The following is a 19524-nucleotide window of genomic DNA, read 5'->3' as shown; positions in this document are numbered from 1 at the left end:
TCAGGCTCCGGTTGCTGTAGTTTCTAACACCCCAGAAGGGAGGTCCTGCAGTGGGACGGAGATGGACCCCGGGCAAACAGTGAAGCCACCTCAGCATCCAGATGCGACAGTCTAAAAAGCATAACAGCGTAGTTTTGATGCAAGCTGTTACGACTTAAGAGACAGGACCCCTATGGGGAAGAATAAACTGAACCAGCCTGAGGGCCTAGTCTGGGATTGACGGTAAAAGTCTTGCTTGCCCTTGGAGCCCAGAGAACTAAGTTTTGGAATCTCTCTCTCTTACTGTGTTTATCCAAATAACTGCAAGTATTAATAAGAAGTGAACTTAATTGTTTAATATGTACAACTAGAGGGAAAGAGAAAAGCAATATAGATGTCCCTGGGAGACAGAGTGTCTCCTTGAGTTAATCCCCCCAAGGGAACGAACTGCTTCTGCCAAAACGCTTTACCTCTGTAAACGATCAGTGACACCCACGTGCAGTCCCGTGCCTCGAACCCCTCAGATATAAGTAAGCTAGCAGCTCTGCATTAAATGGGGGATTCTGACCAACAGTCTGGTCCCCTGTCTCTTTGCCCCTCTGCTGGGGAGACCGGGGAGGCAGCTCTTGGCCACCCAAAGCACGAGGCAGCACCCCTACACTTTGAACTCACAACCAACCATCACTTTCTGCGCAGTTTTGATACAACAAAGAAAAGTAGGTGCCCAGAGTGAGAAGCACAATCTGTCCAGAAGATTTGTCACTGTCACTGTCATCCTGTTCCTCATCGATTTGCTTGAGTGGGCACCAGTAACGTCTCCATTGTGAGACTTGTTACTGTTTTTGGCATATTCAATACGCCATGGGTAGCTTGCCAGGCTCTGCCATGCAGGCAGGATACTCTCGGTAGCTTGTCAGGCTCTCCGAGAGGGATGGAGGAATCGAACCCGGGTCGGTTGAGTGCAAGGCAAATGCCCTACCCACTGTGCTATCGCTCCAGCCTGATTTAACATGAGTAGCAAGTAAATAATTGTGATGGATGGGGCCAGGGTGATACAGTACAGTGCGGGTAGGGCGTCATGAACAGGAAACAGGCCCCCTTCATCCAGATTTTCTGCATTTCTCGCAGGAAAATGCTGGTAAGAGCTGCTGGCATACCCTCGCAGCACTGTTACGTGGATGCAGGTGCAAGGTGTCTGGGCCCCGTGGAAATGTGGCCCTCGGTCTCATTTGGCATCAGCACAGCTGACCTATTTTATTGCTTTGTGGGGATTGGAAAATGTGCTGCTGAGAGGATACTAGAATATCACTGTTATCACTGTCATCCCACTGATCAGCGATTTGCTCAAGCGGGCACCAGTAATGTTTCCATTTGTCCCAGCCCTGAGATTTTATAGCCTCTCTTTACTCATCTTTCCCGACACTGCTGTATTGGAGGCTCTTTCAGGGTCAGGGGACTGAGACCCGCTATTGTTACTGTTTTTGGCATGTCAAATATGTCACAGGTTGCTTGCCAGGCTCTGCCATAAACATGGTATTGTGAAAAGAGCTTCATATCCATGATTTTCTTCAATACTTAAGACAATTCTCATAGCCTCTTTACGTTCAGGAGAACTTAAAGAGAACTTTAAGTTCAGTTCTCCTGAACTCTCAGTTCTCCTGAACTAGAACATACATATGTTTAATGCAAGTTTGGTCATGCAGCACCATGATGTGGTGGTCGGTAAGGAAGGTGTAGTCCCTGGACTAAATGAGAGACTTACTTGATCCTCCAAGGAATGACCTGACTGGGGCTGAGGAAAACAACTGAGGGCCCAATGGGGTGACCTCAGTGCGCTCACCTGACAGGAAATTCTAAACATGGAACACATTTACGTGTAAGCCGCATGTGTGTGCGTGGACCCACTACAAGGACATCCTGTTAATAGATCGCCTATATGATGAAACATTCACGGAGGGTGGTTCAGTGCTGCAGTGGCCGAGGGCTCGTGCCCGGCAGGCCGGAGGTTGAGAGTTTGATTCCCAGCCCCATCCCGGACGCCGTCCTGTCCTGATGATGACACTTTGGGATCTCAACAGATTTCCGGTCTTGGTGAGCGCCGGAAACCCGAGAGTACAAGCGCTTTGCAGCTCAGTGCAGGCGCCTCCCCATGACCACACGGACTAAACCAAGGGGCCAGGGGAGAGGGAAGGTGAGGATCCAAAGCACAAAGAAAGCTTTGACACGGCGGGCGGGACGCAGCAGAAATCAGGCGCCGAGTACCTGTGCCCGCATTCCTCACGCACTCCCACCTCCATGCCGCTGGGGTCCACTCGGGAGCCCGCAAGTCACCATGATTTAGACCAGGGCTGCTTAATAGCTTCCCGCCCTCTGATGGCCCCTTTCTGTCTGAGAAACGCAACACTTTCCATGCTGCAGTTGATTGTGAATTCTTTTTTGGTGCCTTCAGAAACCCTGGGCGTATCGGGTTGGCTGGTTGTTGGCCGGGAGTGTTGCCATTTTTTTTTTTTTTTTTTTTTGCGAAGCCCGGGTTCGGTTGGTCAGATCCCAGTTTAGGAGGCCGGGGTGCAGCCCCTGGCCTCTCACGTCAGCCTGTGGCTTTATAACCAACTCTGCAGGGGAGGTGACCGCAGAAACACGGCACTGAGGCCGGCCCCGAGCCCAGGAGTGCGTGAGTGAGTCCTCACAGCCCTGTCCAGCACCTTTATGTGCCTGATCCCTCTTTCTAAGCCAAGGGTGACCCAGGCTACAGAGAACTGGGACTGGATCCAGGCTGGGCCCCCGGGACCATGTTCACCACCTCCACAGGCCATGCCGGAGAGCTTCAGCCCCCTCAGAGGGGAGCGTGGCGGGGGTGGGGGGCATCCCAGGCTAGACCTTCAGGGAAAAGCCCCCTCCCCTGCCCTGGTCCCGTCCACTCTGCCCCAGCCCCCAGGGGACCAGAACTTACTGTGGGAGCTGATGTACTCGGGGGCCTTGCCAGGCCCCAGGGGGAGCGCCTCCTCGTAGTAGTCCTCGGGCGGGGGCCTGTTGGGCAGCGGTGGGGGCAGGTCCGCGGCCTGTGGGGACACAGCGGAGTGGGAGACCCAGAGGCCTTCACGGAGCGGAGCAGGAGGCAGAGGGACAGGCAGGAGACAGACACGGGCCCTACACGCAGAGGGACCAGGGGCAGGGCAGGGCGGGAAACCTGGAGATCAGGCCAAAGAGTCTCACCAAGATAATAATGATAATAATCAAATATGAACAATGATTATTATCCTGCGATTCTTGGCCCTCAGCTGGTGGCTCCATGTGAGGGCCCGAGGCTGCGGTGCTGCGAGGGCCCAGGGTGCAGGGAGGACCCAGGTCACCCTGACGGTGTTCAGTGACCCTCGGGGTGCTGGGGTCCAGCGGGAGTGGGCTGCGTACCAGGCCTGCGCTGTCCAGTACCTGTGCTCCACCAACGCTCTCTGGACCTCAGCCTGCCTGCCTGCTTCCCTCCCTCCTCCCCCCTCCTCCTTCCCTCTCTCTCCCCCTCCTCCCCCCTCCTCCTTCCCTCTCTTCTCCTCTCCTCCCTCCCTTCCTCCCGTCTCTTTCCCTTCTTCCCTCTTCCCTCCCTTCTTCCGTCCTCCCTCCCTCCTCCCTTCTCCCTTTCTTCTTCCCTCTTCCTTCTCTCCCTTCTCCTTCCCTCTTTCTTCTTTCCCTCCCTCCCTCCCTCCTCCCTCCTCCTGTTTCTTCCTCTCTTCTCCCTTCTTCCCTTCTTTCCTCCCTCCCTCCATCCCTCCCTCTTTCCTCTCTCCCTTCCTCCCTTCCTATCTTCCTTCCTCCCTCCATCCCTCCTTCCCTCCCTTCCTTCTCTCAGGCCCACACCAAGCAGTGCTCAGGGCTTCCTCCTGCCTCTGTGCTCAAGGGTCACTCCTGGACGGCCTTGGGGAGCCCTATGTGGTGCCGGGATCCAACCGAGGTCAGCCGCATGCTAAGCACGCATTTACCTCCTGTACCATCTCTCCAGCCTTGAGCCTCAATTTCCTTATCGCAAAATTAGACGCCAAGAGCACCCACCGCACCCTATGGCTGTGAGCGCTAAAGAACATGGCGCGGCAACACTCGGGACCCAGGATAGCTGGGGCTGGGGAGCCACACAGTCAAGGCTCTGACTGTCACTATGGCTCCGCCCCCTTCTAGGGACTAAGGCTGGAAACCTGACGGCCGATGCCAGGTGTCAGTTTGTAGGTGAAAAAAATCAGGCTCAGGCAAGAGTGATTTCTGATGCTCTAGAATAGGGAGAGCGGAGCAACCCCCCTCCCGCCCCCCCACTCCGCTCATTTCCCCATTTCTGTTCTGAGGTTAGCCCCATTTCCTCAACCCTGGTGCTGAGGTTAGCCCCCTATCTTTGGTGCTGAGGTTAGCCCCCTATCCCTGATGCTGAGGTTAGCCCCCAACCCTGATGCTGAGGTTAGCCCCCCCATCCCTGGTGCTGAGGTTAGCTCCCATCCCTGGTATTGAGGTTAGTCCCCCATCTCTGGTGCCAAGGTTAGACCCTCATCCCTGGTGCTGAGGTTAGCCCCCATCGCTGGTGTTGGGCTTAGTCCCCATCTCTGGTGCTGAGGTTAGCCCCCCATCCCTGGTGTTAAGGTTAGCCCCCCCATCCCTGGTGCTGAGGTTAGCTCCCCATCCCTGGTGCCGAGTTTAGGCCCTCATCCCTGTTGGGGTTAGCTCCCATTCCTGGTGCTGAAGTTAGCCCATCCCTAGTGCTGAGGTTAACCCGCCAATCTCTGGTGGTGGGGTTAGGCCCCTAACCCCCTAAAGCTCCCCCATCCTCAACAGCAGGGAGTTCTCCCCGAGGTGGTTGCTGGGCATGAACACGGGGCACGTGTCTGGGGTACTGGAATATGACTCGCAGGGCCCTAAACTGCCACCAGGAGAGGGAGAGTCCTCAGAGCCCCTCAGACTTCATGCCAGAGCCCCTCCTGCCCTCTCTGGAGGTTCGGGGTGAGGGTGAGGGGCGGGAAACCCAGGGCAGGACTCACGACTCTCAAGGGCGGGCTCTTGGCTGGCTCAGGACCGACTCCTTTTCCGGGCTCCCCCTCATCCTCCGGCATGTCCCGAAGGTCACTCAGGTCACAGTCTGATGGGTGTGCAGAGCGGGAAGACCCCCTCAGAGGCTGCCACCTCTATCGACGGGAGCAAGGGACCTGTCTCGGCTCCAGCCGTGTGGCCCCACGCCGGCCGCCTTGGCCGTGCCGTGCCCGTGTCGGGGTGAGGAGAGGCTCAGGTGAGGGAGCGGCCACGCAGCACTTTGGCTGCTGTCAGGGGTATGTGTGAAGATGCCTGTGGTGGAATCATCCCAACCCCTTGGGGCCGCCACTGGCCTCCAAGGCTGCAGCAGCTGGACTGCCCTGCACGCCGATGACAGCAGCCGCGGGCCGGCCTGCTGGGACTCCTCTGCCCACCCCTCACTGCCTCAGCCTCTAGGCAGATGACGATGGCTCCAGGCACACTCAGGGCCTTGCCCAAAGGGCCTTAGTGCTGCAAGGTGAGAGCTGGGTGAAGGCCAGGGATGCCCGACCCCAGCCCAGGGAGAGGGGTGCACGGTGGGGGGGATCCCACTCACCAAATTCTTCAAAGAGCGACTCCACGAAGCTAGGCCCTGAGTGGAGGTCTGCGGTGTTCACGTACAGGTAGGAGACTTCCTTGGCTGTGAAGGCACGAAAGGTGCAGGAGGTGAGGGGGTGGCCGGGCCCCGCCCACGCCGGCCTCAGCACTCGCTTTACAAAGCGGGGCCCTTGGGGCTGGAGCAATAGCACAGTGGGTAAGGCATTTGCCTTGCATGCAGCAGACCCGGGTTCGATTCCCAGCATCCCATATGGTCCCTGAGCACCGCCAGGAGTAATTCCTGAGTGCATGAGCCAGGAGTAACCCCTGTGCATCACCAGGTGTGACCCAAAAAGCAGAAAAAAAAAACCAAAAAAAACAAAGCAGGGCCCTCCTGAGGTGCAGACACTGATCCTGGGTTCACCTCTGCCCGGGGAATGAATGCAAGAGTCCCCCTCCCCCACCTACAGGGAAGCCAGGGCTGCTCTAGGGAGGGCAGGGGACGGGCCTCCAAGAGCTGGGGGCCGAGTGGGCAGCTGCGACACCATCTCAGTCTGGCTGGGCGTCGATGCCCGGAGGTGACGTGCACCGTGCCTGAAGGCCACGGGCAGCTCGCCAGAGCACGGACGTCAGCCCGTGGCCTGGCCGGGGAGACCCTGAGGTGGGAACAGAGGCGGGAGCGTGGGGGACAGTGTGTGCCCCGCCAGATGGGTGTGACAGTGGCCTGGGTGTGAGGGCCCCACAGGCCCAGGCCGAGGAGGACCAGGAAGAGGGGTGGGGCGCTGGCCAGCCCCCGAGAAGGGGTGAGCGCCCCACACCCCCCGGCTCTGCTGTGCACTGGCGACGGAGGGTCCTGAGGGGCGCGGGGCAGACCTGGGAGGGGCTGCAGCTTCTGCAGGATGGAGGCCACGGCCATCTTCTTCTCCAGGGCGCTGTCGCTGAGGTACTCGTGGTCCAAGACACTGAGCAGCCCCGTGAGCTCCGGAAGCAGCTGCTCCAGCACTGAGGAGGCGGGGACACACGGTCACTCCAGGGCTCGGGGCCTGGGCACTGGCCCTGCCCTCTCCTTGGGGACGTGGGGGAACACTGGGCGGGGCCAGCGCCACTGGGGAAACCCCAGAGGCCTCCCAGTGGTCCCAGGGCTCACCCGCCCGCCTTTTTGCACCGCCCGGCTGCCTGCCTTGCACGGACAGCTGAGTGAGCTGGTTTCCCCGGCGGCCCGGGGCCAGGGGGCCGGAACAGAGGGTCCTGGCCTGCCTCTGGGGCTGGCGCCCTCTGCTCTGTGGGGCCTGAAGCTCAGGGTCCGGCGCGGGTCCCAATCAGCTCCCCACCGCTCAGGACGCAGGCAGGAAGGGAGCCTTCCTGGCCCATCCGTTCCTCTGTTTCAATTTCTGGAAACTTCTGTTTCCGGTGCCTTGGCGGGAGCCAAATTAAACATTAACCCTTCCCACGCCAGGGCCCAGACGACGCTGCCTCTCTTACTTTCCCTGCTTCTCACACGGGGGACAGAGACAGCAATCGCCCAGAGCCTCAGACCCCGAGTCTGGGCTGGACCTGGCATTCTGCTTCTCTGACGAGCTCCCAGCGGTGGTGGTGGTGGTGGTGGTGGTGGTGGTAGTGGTGGGGGTGGGGGTGACGGCTACTTGAGACCCCAAGGACTGAGTCACAAATCCTAGAGCACAGAGTCCTTTAAAGACTGCAGCGTGCCAAGACCATGAGGTCACTGATGTCTCCTTGTCCCCCCAGCGGCTTGGGGCTTGTCCGGCTCTAGGGCTAAAGGTCAGCTGCACCAGCGCGCTGGGATCACCCAGCTCGGCAGCACAACCCCCAGCACAGCTGGGACGAGAGGGCCGGACAATGAGCGTGAGATCTGCTGCGGCCTTCCCGGGAGTGGCCCTGGTATCTCGCACCCGCCTTTGGTCAGCCCCGCTGTAGGGAGGATGAAGGGGTCCCGGCCACACAGCCAGCAGAGCCCTGGCTCCCTGAGTCCACCTCAGCCCTCCAGAGCTGGGGGGCATTTTCTACAATCCTACCACTAGGTTTTGAGATGGGCCTCCTGATCACCCCGACTCCCTAGATAAAAACACCTCTCCTACCTACAGGGCTGAAAGATGGGAAAAAACTTGGAATTACAGAGGCAGGTTCAAGAGCCACACTGCAGCTGTCTGTCTCGCTCCCCTCCCTCCTGCCTTCCTTCTCTGTGTCTTCGTTACTGCTGCCCACGGTGGTGGCCCGCTGTGTGTGGGTGGGGTGGGGTGGGGTGGGGTGGGAGGCCTCTGGTGCTGGGCTCAGTCCAGGGCTCTTAGCGGCTTCAGGTGGGACCCTGACCTGGACCCTGCTGAGAGCTCGGGGATCCCCGGCTTGCGGCAAGGGAGCTGCGTGGACATGGGACCACACCGTCTGCTCATGAGCCAGAATCCCACGGTTAGGTCTGGGGACCATTATCCGTATCCTGGGGGGTCTCTGACAACTTACTTAACCCATGACTCAGTCTCTCCCGTGTAACGGGAAGATGCCTAACTCACGGGTTCATCAGGGCAGGACTCAGTGGAGACAGGCCCTGCCTTGACTGTTGCCTGGAGTTTTTGTCTTTATGGAAGCTGGGCTCATGAAAGCTAGAGCCCATCAGGTCCTAGACTGTGCTGTGAACCCCAGCTGCCTCAGCCTCTGGCCTGCACAGCTCAGGAGTGCTGCGTGTCTGCTCTCTCTCTGACAGAGATGGGTGCTCTCTGTCTGATGGAGATGGGTGCTCTCTCTGTCTGACAGAGACGGGTGCTCTCTGTCTGACAGGAGAGGAGGGTGCTTTCTGTCTGACAGAGATAGGTGCTCTCTCTGTCTGACAGAGATGGGTGCTCTCTGTCTCACGGAGATGGGTGTCTGATGGAAATGGGTATTCTCTGTCCGACAGAGATGGGTGCTCTGTCTGACGGAGATGGGTGCTCGCTGTCTGACAGAGATGGGTCTTCTCTGTCTGACAGAGATGGGTGCTCTGTGTCTGATGAAGATGGGTGCTCTCTGGGCCTGACAGGAGATGGGTGCTGTGTCTTACACGAGGGGGGGTGCTTTGTGTCTGATGGGAGGGGTTGCTCTCTGTGTCTCGATTGGAGAGGGGGTTCTCTTTTTTGCTTGACAGGATGCGGGTGCTCTCCTGTGCCTGAGAAGGAGTGACAGACCCTCCAGCGCTTCTCCAGCAGAGAGATCATCTGCAGCACGGCCCTTGTTGGAAGAATGCTAGTTCCAGCATCCCTGTGAGTCCCACAATCACCCTGAAATTATTAGACGTGAGTTCTCCGATGCTGTCAGCCTTGCTTCAGGAGCAGGCCTGGGACTGGTCAGCTGATTCCCAGGTGTCCCTGCATCCTGAGAGGTGTCACGAGGAGTCTATGTACCAGAAGACCACACAGGCCCAGAGAAGCTATGGGATGGTCACACAGCTTGAAAGAGGACGACCAGACAGACCCAAGTTTGTGGAGTCCCCCAAGTCTCTGACTGTGCAACCCCAGAGCGTCCAGAGCTGGAGACTGTGTGTCAGGGGAGATAGTTACTGGAAATAGTTTCAGCCAAGTTTGAGCCCTGGGAAGGAAATCTTTCCCAGGGGAACCCCAAGTCTCTCTGGGGGCCCCAAGTATCTACTGAAACTAACCATGTGCCAACTGGTGCATGGGCTGGAAGCAGAGGAGACGATAAATGCCAGAGAAGAATAATAGAAAAACAGAATCTAGAGAAGGGCTCTATTCTATGGAAAATGAATCCTAGACAGGGGCTGGAGAGATAGCACAGAGGGTAGGGTGTTTGCCTTGCACACGGGTTTGATTCCTGGATCCCATATGGTTTCCCTGAGCACCGCCAGCAGTAATTCCTGAGCACAGAGCCAGGAGTAAGCTCTGAACACTGCCATGTATGCAACTTTTGACCCCCCCAAGAATAAAGAATAATAGAAGAGAAATGACTGAAAAGTCATTAAATTTATTTCTCCCCTACCCTTCTCTCTCTCTCTCTCTCCTCCTCCCTCCCTCCCTCCCTCCCTTTCTCTCTCTCTCTGTCCCCCTCTCTCCCTCCCTCTCTCTCTCTCTCTCTCTCTCTCTCTCTCTCTCTCTCTCTCACACACACACACACACACAGGGAAGTCAGGACAGATGTAACAAAGAAGGCACCCAGGGACCAAGGGCATGCGTGTGGCCGATGGCCACAGTGCCCGTTTGAAAACCCATGTGCTCTGCCTTCAGAGGACTGTGGCTTGGGCCGCAGCGATGGTCTGTCCTGGCACCAATGTTTCGCAGACCCTCAAGTCTCAAGGTCCCTCTACAATTCCAAAAATTAGTGAGCGCCCCAAGGAGCTTGCATTCCCTTGGAGCATATCTATCAGTATGGGCCATGGTAGCAACTGAGACAGAAAATGAAAAAAACAGAAAAGTACACAGGCACACAACTACTACACACCTCCCCAGACACAAAGCGCCCTCGGACACCCCTTCCTGGTCATCTCATCAGTCACAAGCAAGCCTCTGGGAGAATGGTAATGACCTGCCAGGGTGAAACCCTGCAGATTTCTGACATTCATCCTTTCTTCCTTCCCCTCTCCCCTTTTGTGTGAGGCTCCGCTGGTTGCCTCTCCTGTTGTCAGCACCTTTGGGTGGGGGAACATTCTTGCTTCTCATCTCAAGCTCCTCTGCTTCCAAGACTCGCACAATTGTTTATAAGGTGAGAACAATTAGGCTCTGAGCCCGCGTTGGCAACACTGCACTTTCTACTCAAGTGGGAGCTCCACTTCCGGCCGGGGGCCCCTGGGACATTTCCTAACCATTCTGGTCTCTCAGTGCCCCATGTGCTGGCAGAAGGGACAGTAAGAGAAGGGGCAGAGGGGGCAGATGGTGACAGTGCTTGGCACACAGATAAGCACATGGGCTCTCTTTATTCATCTGTGACCTTGGGGGCAGCATCTAGGGGCTGTGGAGATCTGAGATTAGCTACCCAGGATGTGTCTCAGAGCTGAACAGGAGATATGAGAAGGGTCTTTTGCCTCATCCTCTCTCCCCCAAACACAAGAAATGAGTGGGGAGCCAGAACAACAGCCACAAGATCAATTTTCGATACAGATGTGGATGAAACACTGCAAGATTCCCTTTTCTTTAAATTGCCAAGTTCCTTGCTGTTTCTCCCCCTGTACATGGTGTACCTTCTTTCTAGAGACTGGATAACCTCACTGAACGACCAGGTTGGATTATTTCATGGAGGGACTAGAAATACTATGTGTATTGAATTAAACTTGTCATTACTCTGGTTAATCTCTCCTGTGTCAGTTTGATTCTTTTCCAGTCTAAGAAGGGTAGAAGGACCTTAGCTTCCTAGTGGAGGAGGAAAAAGAAGAGGAGTAGAAGGAGGAGGAGGAGAAGGAAGAATGGAGGAAGAAGAAGGAAGGAGGGGGAGGAGGAGATGGAGGAAGAGGAGGAGAGAAGAAGAAGAAGAAGAAGAAGAAGAAGAAGAAGAAGAAGAAGAAGAAGAAGAAGAAGAAGAAGAAGAAGAAGAAGAAGAAGAAGAAGAAGAAGAAGAAGAAGAAGAAGAAGAAGGGAGGAGGAGGAGGAGGAGGTGGTGGTGGAGGAGGAAGAAGAAGAAGAGTTTTCGACAGGCTCAGAAATGCAAGATGGGTGAAAACTCTTCTTAAGATGTAAGCAAGTGAAGTCCTGGCCATAGCAGTTAGACAAGAAAAAGATATCAAGGGCATAAGATAGGAAAGGAAGAGGTCAAGTTATCACTATTTGCAGACGATATGATACTATACTTGGAAAACCCTAAAAACTTTACAGAAAAGATCCTAGAAACAATAGGTCGATATAGTAAAGTGGCTGGCTACAAAATCAACACCCAAAAGTCCATGGTTTTCTCATATACAAATAATGAAAGAGAAGAAAGAGACATTAAAAAAAAACCCCGTTCACAATAATACTTCAGAAAATCACATACTTTGGAATCAGCTTAACCAAAGAGTTGAAGGACCTATACAAGGAAAATTACAAAACACTACTTCAAGAAATAAAAGAGGACACTAGGAAATGGAGACACATCCCTTGCTCATGGATAGGGAGAATTAACATTATCAAAATGGCAATACTGCCCAAAGCACTATACAAATTTAATGCAGTCCTTATAAGGACACCCATGACATTTTTCAAAGAAATAGACAAAACACTCCTGAGATTCATATGGAACAATAAACCCCCACGAATAGCCAAAGCAACCCTTGGAAAAAAGAAGATGGGTGGCGTCACCTTCCCCAACTTCGAATTCTACTAGAAAGCAGTAGTAATCAAAACAGCATGGTATGGGGATAAAAACAGACGTGCAGACCAATGGAACAGAGTTGAATATCCTGTCACAGACCCCCAAATATATGGCCACATAATCTTTGACAAAGAAGCAAGAAATGCGAAGTGGAACAAGGAAAGCCTCTTCAACAAGTGGTGCTGGGAAAACTGGATAGCTACCTGCAAAAAAAAAAAAATGAACTCTGACCTGTGTCTAATGCCAGGCACAAAACTCAGATCAAAGTGGATTAAAGACCTCAATATCAGACATGAGTCTATAAGGTAAATAGAAGAAAATGTAGGCAGAACTCTCCAGGACATTGAAGCTAAAAGCATCTTTAAGGATAAAACAACACTGACCATGCAAGTGGAAGCAAACATAAACAAATGGGACTACATCAAACTAAGAAGCTTCTGCACTTCAAAAGAAACAATTACCAGAATACAGAAAGGGCCCACAGAATGGGAAAGAATATTTACCCAATACCCATCTGATAAGGGATTAATATCCAGGATATACAAGACACTAGTAGAATTGTATAAGAAATAAACCTCCAACCCCATCAAAAAATGGGGAGAAGAAATGAACAGAAATTTCCTCAAAAAAGAAATACAAATGGCCAAAAGGCACATGAAAAAATGCTCCACATCGCTAGTCATCAGGGAAATGCAAATCAAAACAGCAATGAGATATCATCTCACACCACAGAGACTGGCACACATTCAAAAGAACAAAAGCAACCAGTGTTGGCGTGGATGTGGGGAAAAAGATACGCTCTTTCACTGTTGGTGGGAATGTCAACTGGTCCAGTCTTTATGGAAAACAATATGGACAGTCCTTCAAAAACTAGAAATTGAACTTCCATATGACCCCACAATACCACTTCTGGGGATATATCCCGAGGATGCAAAATAGCACAGTAGAAACGACATCTGTACCTATATATTCATTGCAGCATTGTTCACAATAGCCAAAATCTGGAAACAACCCAAGTGCCCTAAAACAGATGACTGGCTAAAGAAACTTTGGTACATATACACAATGGAATACTACGCAGCTGTGAGGAGAGATGACATGGAGAGTATCATGCTAAGTGAAATGAGTCAGAAAGAGAGGGACAGACATAGAAGGACTACACTCATTTGTGGCGCATAGAATAACATCACATGAGGCTGACACCCAAGGACAGTAGATACAAGGGCCAGGGGGATTTCCCCACAGCTGGAAGTCCGCTTCATGAGCGGAGGGGAGAAGGCAGATGGAATAGAGAAGGGATCATTAAGAAAATGATGGCTGGCGGACCCAGTTGGGATGGGAGATGCATGCCGAAAGTAGATAATGGACCACGCATGATGACCTCTCAGTGTCTGTGTTGCAAGCCATAATGCCCCAAAGTAGAGAGAGAGTATGGGGAATATTGTCTGCCACAGAGGCAGGGGGGAGAGTGGGAAAGGGGAAGTATACCGGGGATGTTGGTGGTGGGGAATGTGCACTGGTGGAGGGATGGGTGTTTGATCATTGTGAGATTGTAACCCAGACATGAAAGCTTGTAACTATCTCACGGTGATTCAATAAAATAAAAAAAAAATTAAAAAAAGATGTAAGCAAGTTTGCCAAATACATTTGGCAACCTACTTTAAAATCTATCTAAGAGGAAACAGACCACTAAGTGCTTCTGGTTCTTGGTGAATACCCAACTGAGACCATGACCAATTTTCTCCCTGTTGCTCTCCCTCTTCACCTAACAGGAATCAAAGTTGGATGCAGAGAAGAAAGTCAGTCAGACAAAAGCACTGTCACTTGCTTTTGCAGCTGCATCCTTGGTGGGGCTCCACATGCAACTTGGGTGGAACCTTCAAACAAAGAGAACCCAGAGAAATATGTTAGCTGAACAGAAAAAAAATTCATCATTGTGTTTTTGGACCCCTTGAATATATTCCCAGGAGTGGTATTGCTGAGTCATATGGAATTTCGTTTTTTTTTTTTTTGAGGGTCACACCCGGCGATGCTCAGGGGTTACTCCTGGCTTTGCACTTAGATATCATTCCTGGCGGTGCTCAGGGAACCATATGGGAAGCTGGGAATCAAACCCAGGTCGGCCGTGTGCAAGGCAAAGCCCTACCCTCTGTGCTATCACTCCAGCCCCGTTTTCTACTTTTTTGAGGAATGTCCATATTGTTTTCCAAAAAGGTGGGACCAGTCGTCATTCCCACCAACAGTGAATGAGAATCCCTTTCTGTCTGCGTCTGCGCCAACACTGGTTATTCTTGTTCTTTTTGATGTGTGCCAATGTCTGTGGCTTGAGCTGATGTTCATTGTTCATTTCTGTTTTGATTTGTATTTCCCTGATGATTAGTGATATTTGTACTTCTCCTTGGAGGAAGTTTCTGTTCACTTCTTTTCCCTATTTCTTTATTGGGTTGGATTTTTTTTAAATGTAAACTTCTACCAGTGCCTTATGTATCTTTGCTATTAGCCCTTATCAGATGGGCATTGGGTAAATAATTTTTTTCATTCTGCAGGCTATTTGTATCCTGGTCATAGTTTCCTTTGAGGTACAGAAGCTTCCTAGTTTTAATGTGGTCCCATTTGTTTATCTTTGCTTCCACTTTTTTGGTCGGTGGTGTTTCACAATTACCAGAACCTGGAAACAACCCGTACCTGAGCACAGATAACTGGATAAGGAAACTATGGTACATCTACACAATTAAATACTATGCAGCCATTAAGAAAAATGTAGTCAGGAAATTTGCTTATACAAGAACGAATATGGAGAGTATCATGCTGAGTAAAATCAGTCAGAGGGAGAGGAACAGACATAGAATGATCACACTCGTTTGCAGGATATAGTTAAAAAGTAGTATGAGAATAATACTAAAGACAGTAAAAATGAAGGCTAGAAAGACTGGTTCATGGTAGGAAACTTGCCACAAGTTAGCTGGGGGGGAGGGAGAGGAGGGGAAGTGCAGTTAGGACAGAGAAGGGACCACTATGGCAATGATAGTTGGAAATGATCACTCTGGACCAGAACTGAGTGCTCAAAGGAGATACAGTGATACGCATGATAACATTTCGTAACAGAATTGCAAAGCACAGTGCCTAAAAGGAAAGAGAGATAGAGGGGGGACGGGGAGCAGAGAGAGAGAGAGAGAGAGAGAGAGAGAGAGAGAATGGGGAAAGAAGGAGGGCGGGAAGGAGGGAGGGAGAGGTAGTGTTTCCTAAGAGGAAGGGGTGGGGGGAGGAAACTGGGGACATTGGTGGCGGGAAGCATATACTGGCAAAGGGACAGGTGTTGGAACATTGTATGACTGAACCCCAATCACGAACAGCTTTGTACCTGTATATATCACGGTGATGCATTTTTTTTTCAAAGGAGCATTTATCATCCATCTGCAGGATATAACGAAAGCATAGTAGAGCAATAACATGCCCCAAGGCAACAGAGCTGAGAAGTGTCTTCAGTAGGATGCAAATGAGAGGTGGGAAGGGGGAACTAGGACAAGGACGCGGACACTGGGACAGTGGAGCAGGGGGGGCGGTCACTTGGGGGAGGGTGTGGAGCTGAACATGCTATGCACGAAACTCTATCAGTAACAGTACCGTAAATCACAGTGGCTAGAATTTTTTTTTTTTAAAGTGCCTGTCACAGACAGGCTGGGGAGTCAAGGAGAAAACTGGGGACACTGGTGGAGGGAAGTGGACACTGGTGATGCGGTTGATGTTGGAACATTGTATGTCTAACCATCTCCAATAACTTTGTACATCACAGTGCCTCGATTTAAAACAGAAAATGTTTCTCTTATTTCTCCTACCCAATACAGGTTTCCGTGCAGGGAGGGGCAGATTGACCTCATGATCTCAAGTGTTACAAGCCCAGCTGATTCCCGTGACAAAGGAGAAGCAAATAAGGAGCTTCAGCAAGCCACAGGAACCAACACCCTTGCTTGGCTTCTACCTGGTGGACCCACTAGGGAAACTCTGACTTATGATCTCATTCCTGGACACCCTTCAATCTCTTCAGAACTGCTGGTTTGCTTTGGGGCCCCACCCAGCAGTGCTCATGTCTGGCAGTGCTGGGGACCAGATGTGGTGCGGGGATTTGAACACGGTTGCACCCAAAGCACTTGTCTTAAGCTTTGCACTATCTCACCGCGCCCCCTCCCCCCCCGCCCCCACCCCCACCCCAGCTGTTCAGAACTCACAGATATGCTTAGGAACGCGGTGCAAATTAGAACTTCAAGTACAAAGTAGGAGGAAACACAATTGCTTTTCCCCCCACATCTTAATTTGACAAGTTTTTGAAAACAAAGATAACATGCCCCCTTCAATTTTTAAAGCAAGCAAGCAAGCAAGCAAACAAACAAACAAACAAACAAACAAACAAACAAAAACCCGGAAGCATGTAAAAGGAGAAACTGGGAAGCTCTTTCAAACCATAGTTTTGTTTTCTTTTTCTTTTGGTTTTTGTTTTCTTTTTCTTTCAGTTTTTGTTTTCTTTTTCTTTTGGTTTTTGGGCAACATCCAGCAATGCGCAGGGGTTACTCCTGGCTCTGCACTCAGGAATTACTTCTGGCGGCGCTTAGGGTACCATACAGGATATCAGGGATAGAACCCAGGTGGGCAGCATGCAAGGCAAATGCCCTACCCACTGTATTAATCACTCTGGCCCCATGAACCTTAGTTTAATGAAGGGCCTACACTTTTTCTTTTGGTTTACTCAAATTTCCTTTCTCATTTCTGTGCGGCAAAATAACCCACATTCCATCTCTCCTGGAGGAAAAAAAAAATGCTTTTCTCTTAAATAAAATTTGACCATGATTTTAACTATGAGTCATGGTCAACGACTGACTATATGGTGTCTTAACAAGAAAGCATGCTCGAGAGGCCTTATTCATTACTGTCATCCAACCCTCAATGACCTTTTGGTTGACTGGTGGCATGGAGCACAGTGGTGCCAAGTGCCAGAGCCAGGCTGCCTAAGCATCTGCTTCCCTGTGCCAGTTTGGGGTCTGACCTAACTCTCACTTTCGCACAGTGACAGAATCACCCAAGGATGCATTTTCTCAGAACGTGGCTCTGTTACCAAGCAACTGGTGACTGCACGGCAGCAGAAACACAAATGGCCTTGAGAAGGATGGCGGAACACCGAGCAGGTGTCCCCTCGATGCTCGGGTGCGAGTGGGGAAAGGAAGAGGAGACTTTGGTTCCATCCTGTGGGCCTGGCCACATCCCTCCCTCATGCTCTGGTCCTCAGCCTCTGGAGGTTGGGCCTCTGCCTGTGAGACTCAGCTCCCCCACTGTAGGATAACATTAATTTGTCCTTCCCCCTTGCTGCAGGGAGCTTAGGTTTATTGGCTTACTCCCATCACAGTGCTTCCATTCCCCTGGGTTTATTTGTAACTTCTTTCTTTGTGGTCTGTCAACTTGCAAATATTGTTTTTCTCTTCTCCTTCAGTCCTTTGCATAGTTAATTCAGAGCAATGTCCTTTTGTATGGGCACAAGAAGACAGTTAATGCTATGCTTTTGTAACATGGGAGTTAATTGACTCCAAATGATATTTCCCTCCTGGACATCTGTTCTCTTGACCTAAGTCTCAGCTGCCCTAACTTCCTAGAACTCCCAAAACAGGGTCCCAACGAGGAACTGGATGGACCCAGGGCAAGTGGTGAGCTATGTGCTACCCTGGCATCGAAATGGGCCTGGCCAAAGTGCCATGGTGCTTAACTATAAGTTAAGAGCTTGGTCATGGACAAATTCTGTCACGATCCAAAAAGTAATAACTAGATTTGGACCGTGTTAGGGTTAGGAAAGATTAATCTGTCCTGAGCACTGTAGTCTGAGTCTCTGGCAAGATGTTCCCAGGAGGGTCGCCCTATAAGCCTCAATGTATCTCTTACTGTGTCCATACAAAAATAACTAATATTAGCACTGTAATACTGTCGTCCCGTTGTTCATCAATTTGCTCAAGTGGGCACCAGTGACATCTCCATTATGAGACCTGTTGTTACTGTTTTTGGCATATCAAATACATCACTGGGAGTGTGCCAGGCTCTCCTGTGCGGGCCGGATACTCTCGGTAGCTTGCCGAGCTCTCTGAGAGGGGCGGAGGAATCGAACCCGGGTCAGCCATGTGCAAGGCAAACACCCTACCCATTGTGCTATGGCTCCAGTCCAACTAATATTAAGAAGTAGAAATAAGAAGTTAGTCAGGATGTTAATTAAGTTATTGAACTAAGGAGAAGAGGAAAGGCCCCTAGGTGGTGTTTCTGCACTTGAGCCTGGTGGGTGGTCAGGAAGGGCTTTCTTATGTTAATTTTGCTACGGGCCTGGGTGTAGTGGCCCAGAGTGCAGGAGGTGGAGAGAGGCGAGAGGTTAGAGAGATGAGAGAGAGGGCAGGGCAGCAAGACGGAGCGCGGAGAGACTAGCAAGGGAGACAGAGGGAGAAGGATGTAGGATGCAGGAGCAGGCGCGTGGAGAGAGAGGGGCCAGGCTGCGAGATGGAGCGCGGAGGGATGAGCGGGAGAGGCAGGAGGAGACGGGAGTGAGGGGCAGTGTGAGACTAGGATGGGGGGCTCAGAGAGACTGGAACAGGCGCGTGGGGAGAAGGGAATAAACGGCAACTGACCACCAACCGGGTTGGCCCTCGTTTCCTCCTCTGTCTGCCCCATGGCCTGGGCCGCCCCGGTGGGGGGAGAGGCCCGAGACCACCCAGCCCGGGGAGAGCTGCCAGGGCCTCCTCTGGCTGCGTGGAGATTCAACACCCCATGGTGTCCTCTGGAAAGCTTGCCCCATCCTCTGGACCACTCCCACCTCCCCGCTCGGTGCCCTCCAATGAGTACCACTCTCCCTGGGGCAACAGTCCTGGAGAGATGTCATAGTTATGCATTTCTCTGGTTCATGTCAGTGTCCCCACTGGTGCCCATCCTGAGGGTGGGGATAGTTTCAGCTTTGTGCTAGTTTGGTATATTTAAATATTTGTGGCGTACATGAACTTTTGAACCAAACTTCTCCTCCCTCCCTTCCTTATTTCCTTCTTTCTCCTGGCTCTCTCTGTTCAGTGATCACTTCTGGCTGGAACCATGTGCGGTGCCGGGGATCAGACCTGGGTTGGCCACATGCAAGGCAAGTGCCTTAATCCTTGGACCATCTCTCCAGCCCTAAGCAAACTTTTCTTTTTCTTTTCTTTTTTTTTTTTTGGGGGGGGGAACGGGGCAGGCTGGGAGGGGGGCCATTGTTGGCTATACCCAGTGTTCAGGGTTGACTCCTGGCTCTGAATTCAGGACTCACTCCTGGTGGGCTTGGGGGACCATATGGGATGCCTGGGACTGAATTCATGCAAATCAAGTATCTTACCCACTGTACTATCCCTTGAGCCCCTAAACAAACTTTTTTTTCTTTGCTTTTTGGGTCACACCCGGCCATGCTCAGGGGTTTCTCCTGGATTTGCACTCAGGAATTACTCCTGGCGGTGCTTGGGGGACCATATGGGATGCTGGGAATCAAACCTGGGTCGGCCTTGTGCAAGACTCCAGCCCCTAAGCAAACTTTTCTTAAGAGTTAATAAAGTAACAGTTGATTTACCAAAGAGGCTCAGCCTACTGAAAAAGATACTGAAAAAGGAAAAAGAAAAAAAGTGAAAGAAAAAGCAGAAAACAAAAATCCACAGG

General features: G+C 51.9%; 1 protein-coding gene across 3 annotated transcripts in view; it reads right to left on the bottom strand.

Annotated features, from left to right (window-relative positions):
* Window positions 1-19524, bottom strand: part of AFAP1L1 (actin filament associated protein 1 like 1) — a 79363-nt gene that overhangs the window by 37380 nt on the left and 22459 nt on the right. For 2 of the 3 annotated variants that reach the window (XM_055142197.1, XM_055142198.1), the window contains exons 2-5: window positions 6427-6555; window positions 5573-5656; window positions 4989-5086; window positions 2930-3038 (exon numbers count right to left, since the gene is read on the bottom strand). In XM_055142197.1, the coding sequence (XP_054998172.1) occupies window positions 2930-3038; window positions 4989-5086; window positions 5573-5656; window positions 6427-6555 (420 nt within the window). Of the gene's footprint in view, window positions 1-2929; window positions 3039-4988; window positions 5133-5572; window positions 5657-6426; window positions 6556-19524 lie in introns of those variants that run through there. The other variant, XM_055142199.1, reaches the window with a different exon arrangement.

Source organism: Sorex araneus, chromosome 6 (genome assembly GCF_027595985.1).
Source record: "Sorex araneus isolate mSorAra2 chromosome 6, mSorAra2.pri, whole genome shotgun sequence".
In the NCBI taxonomy this organism is placed as follows: Eukaryota; Metazoa; Chordata; class Mammalia; order Eulipotyphla; family Soricidae; genus Sorex; species Sorex araneus.
This window is presented reverse-complemented; position numbering and strand designations above follow the sequence as displayed.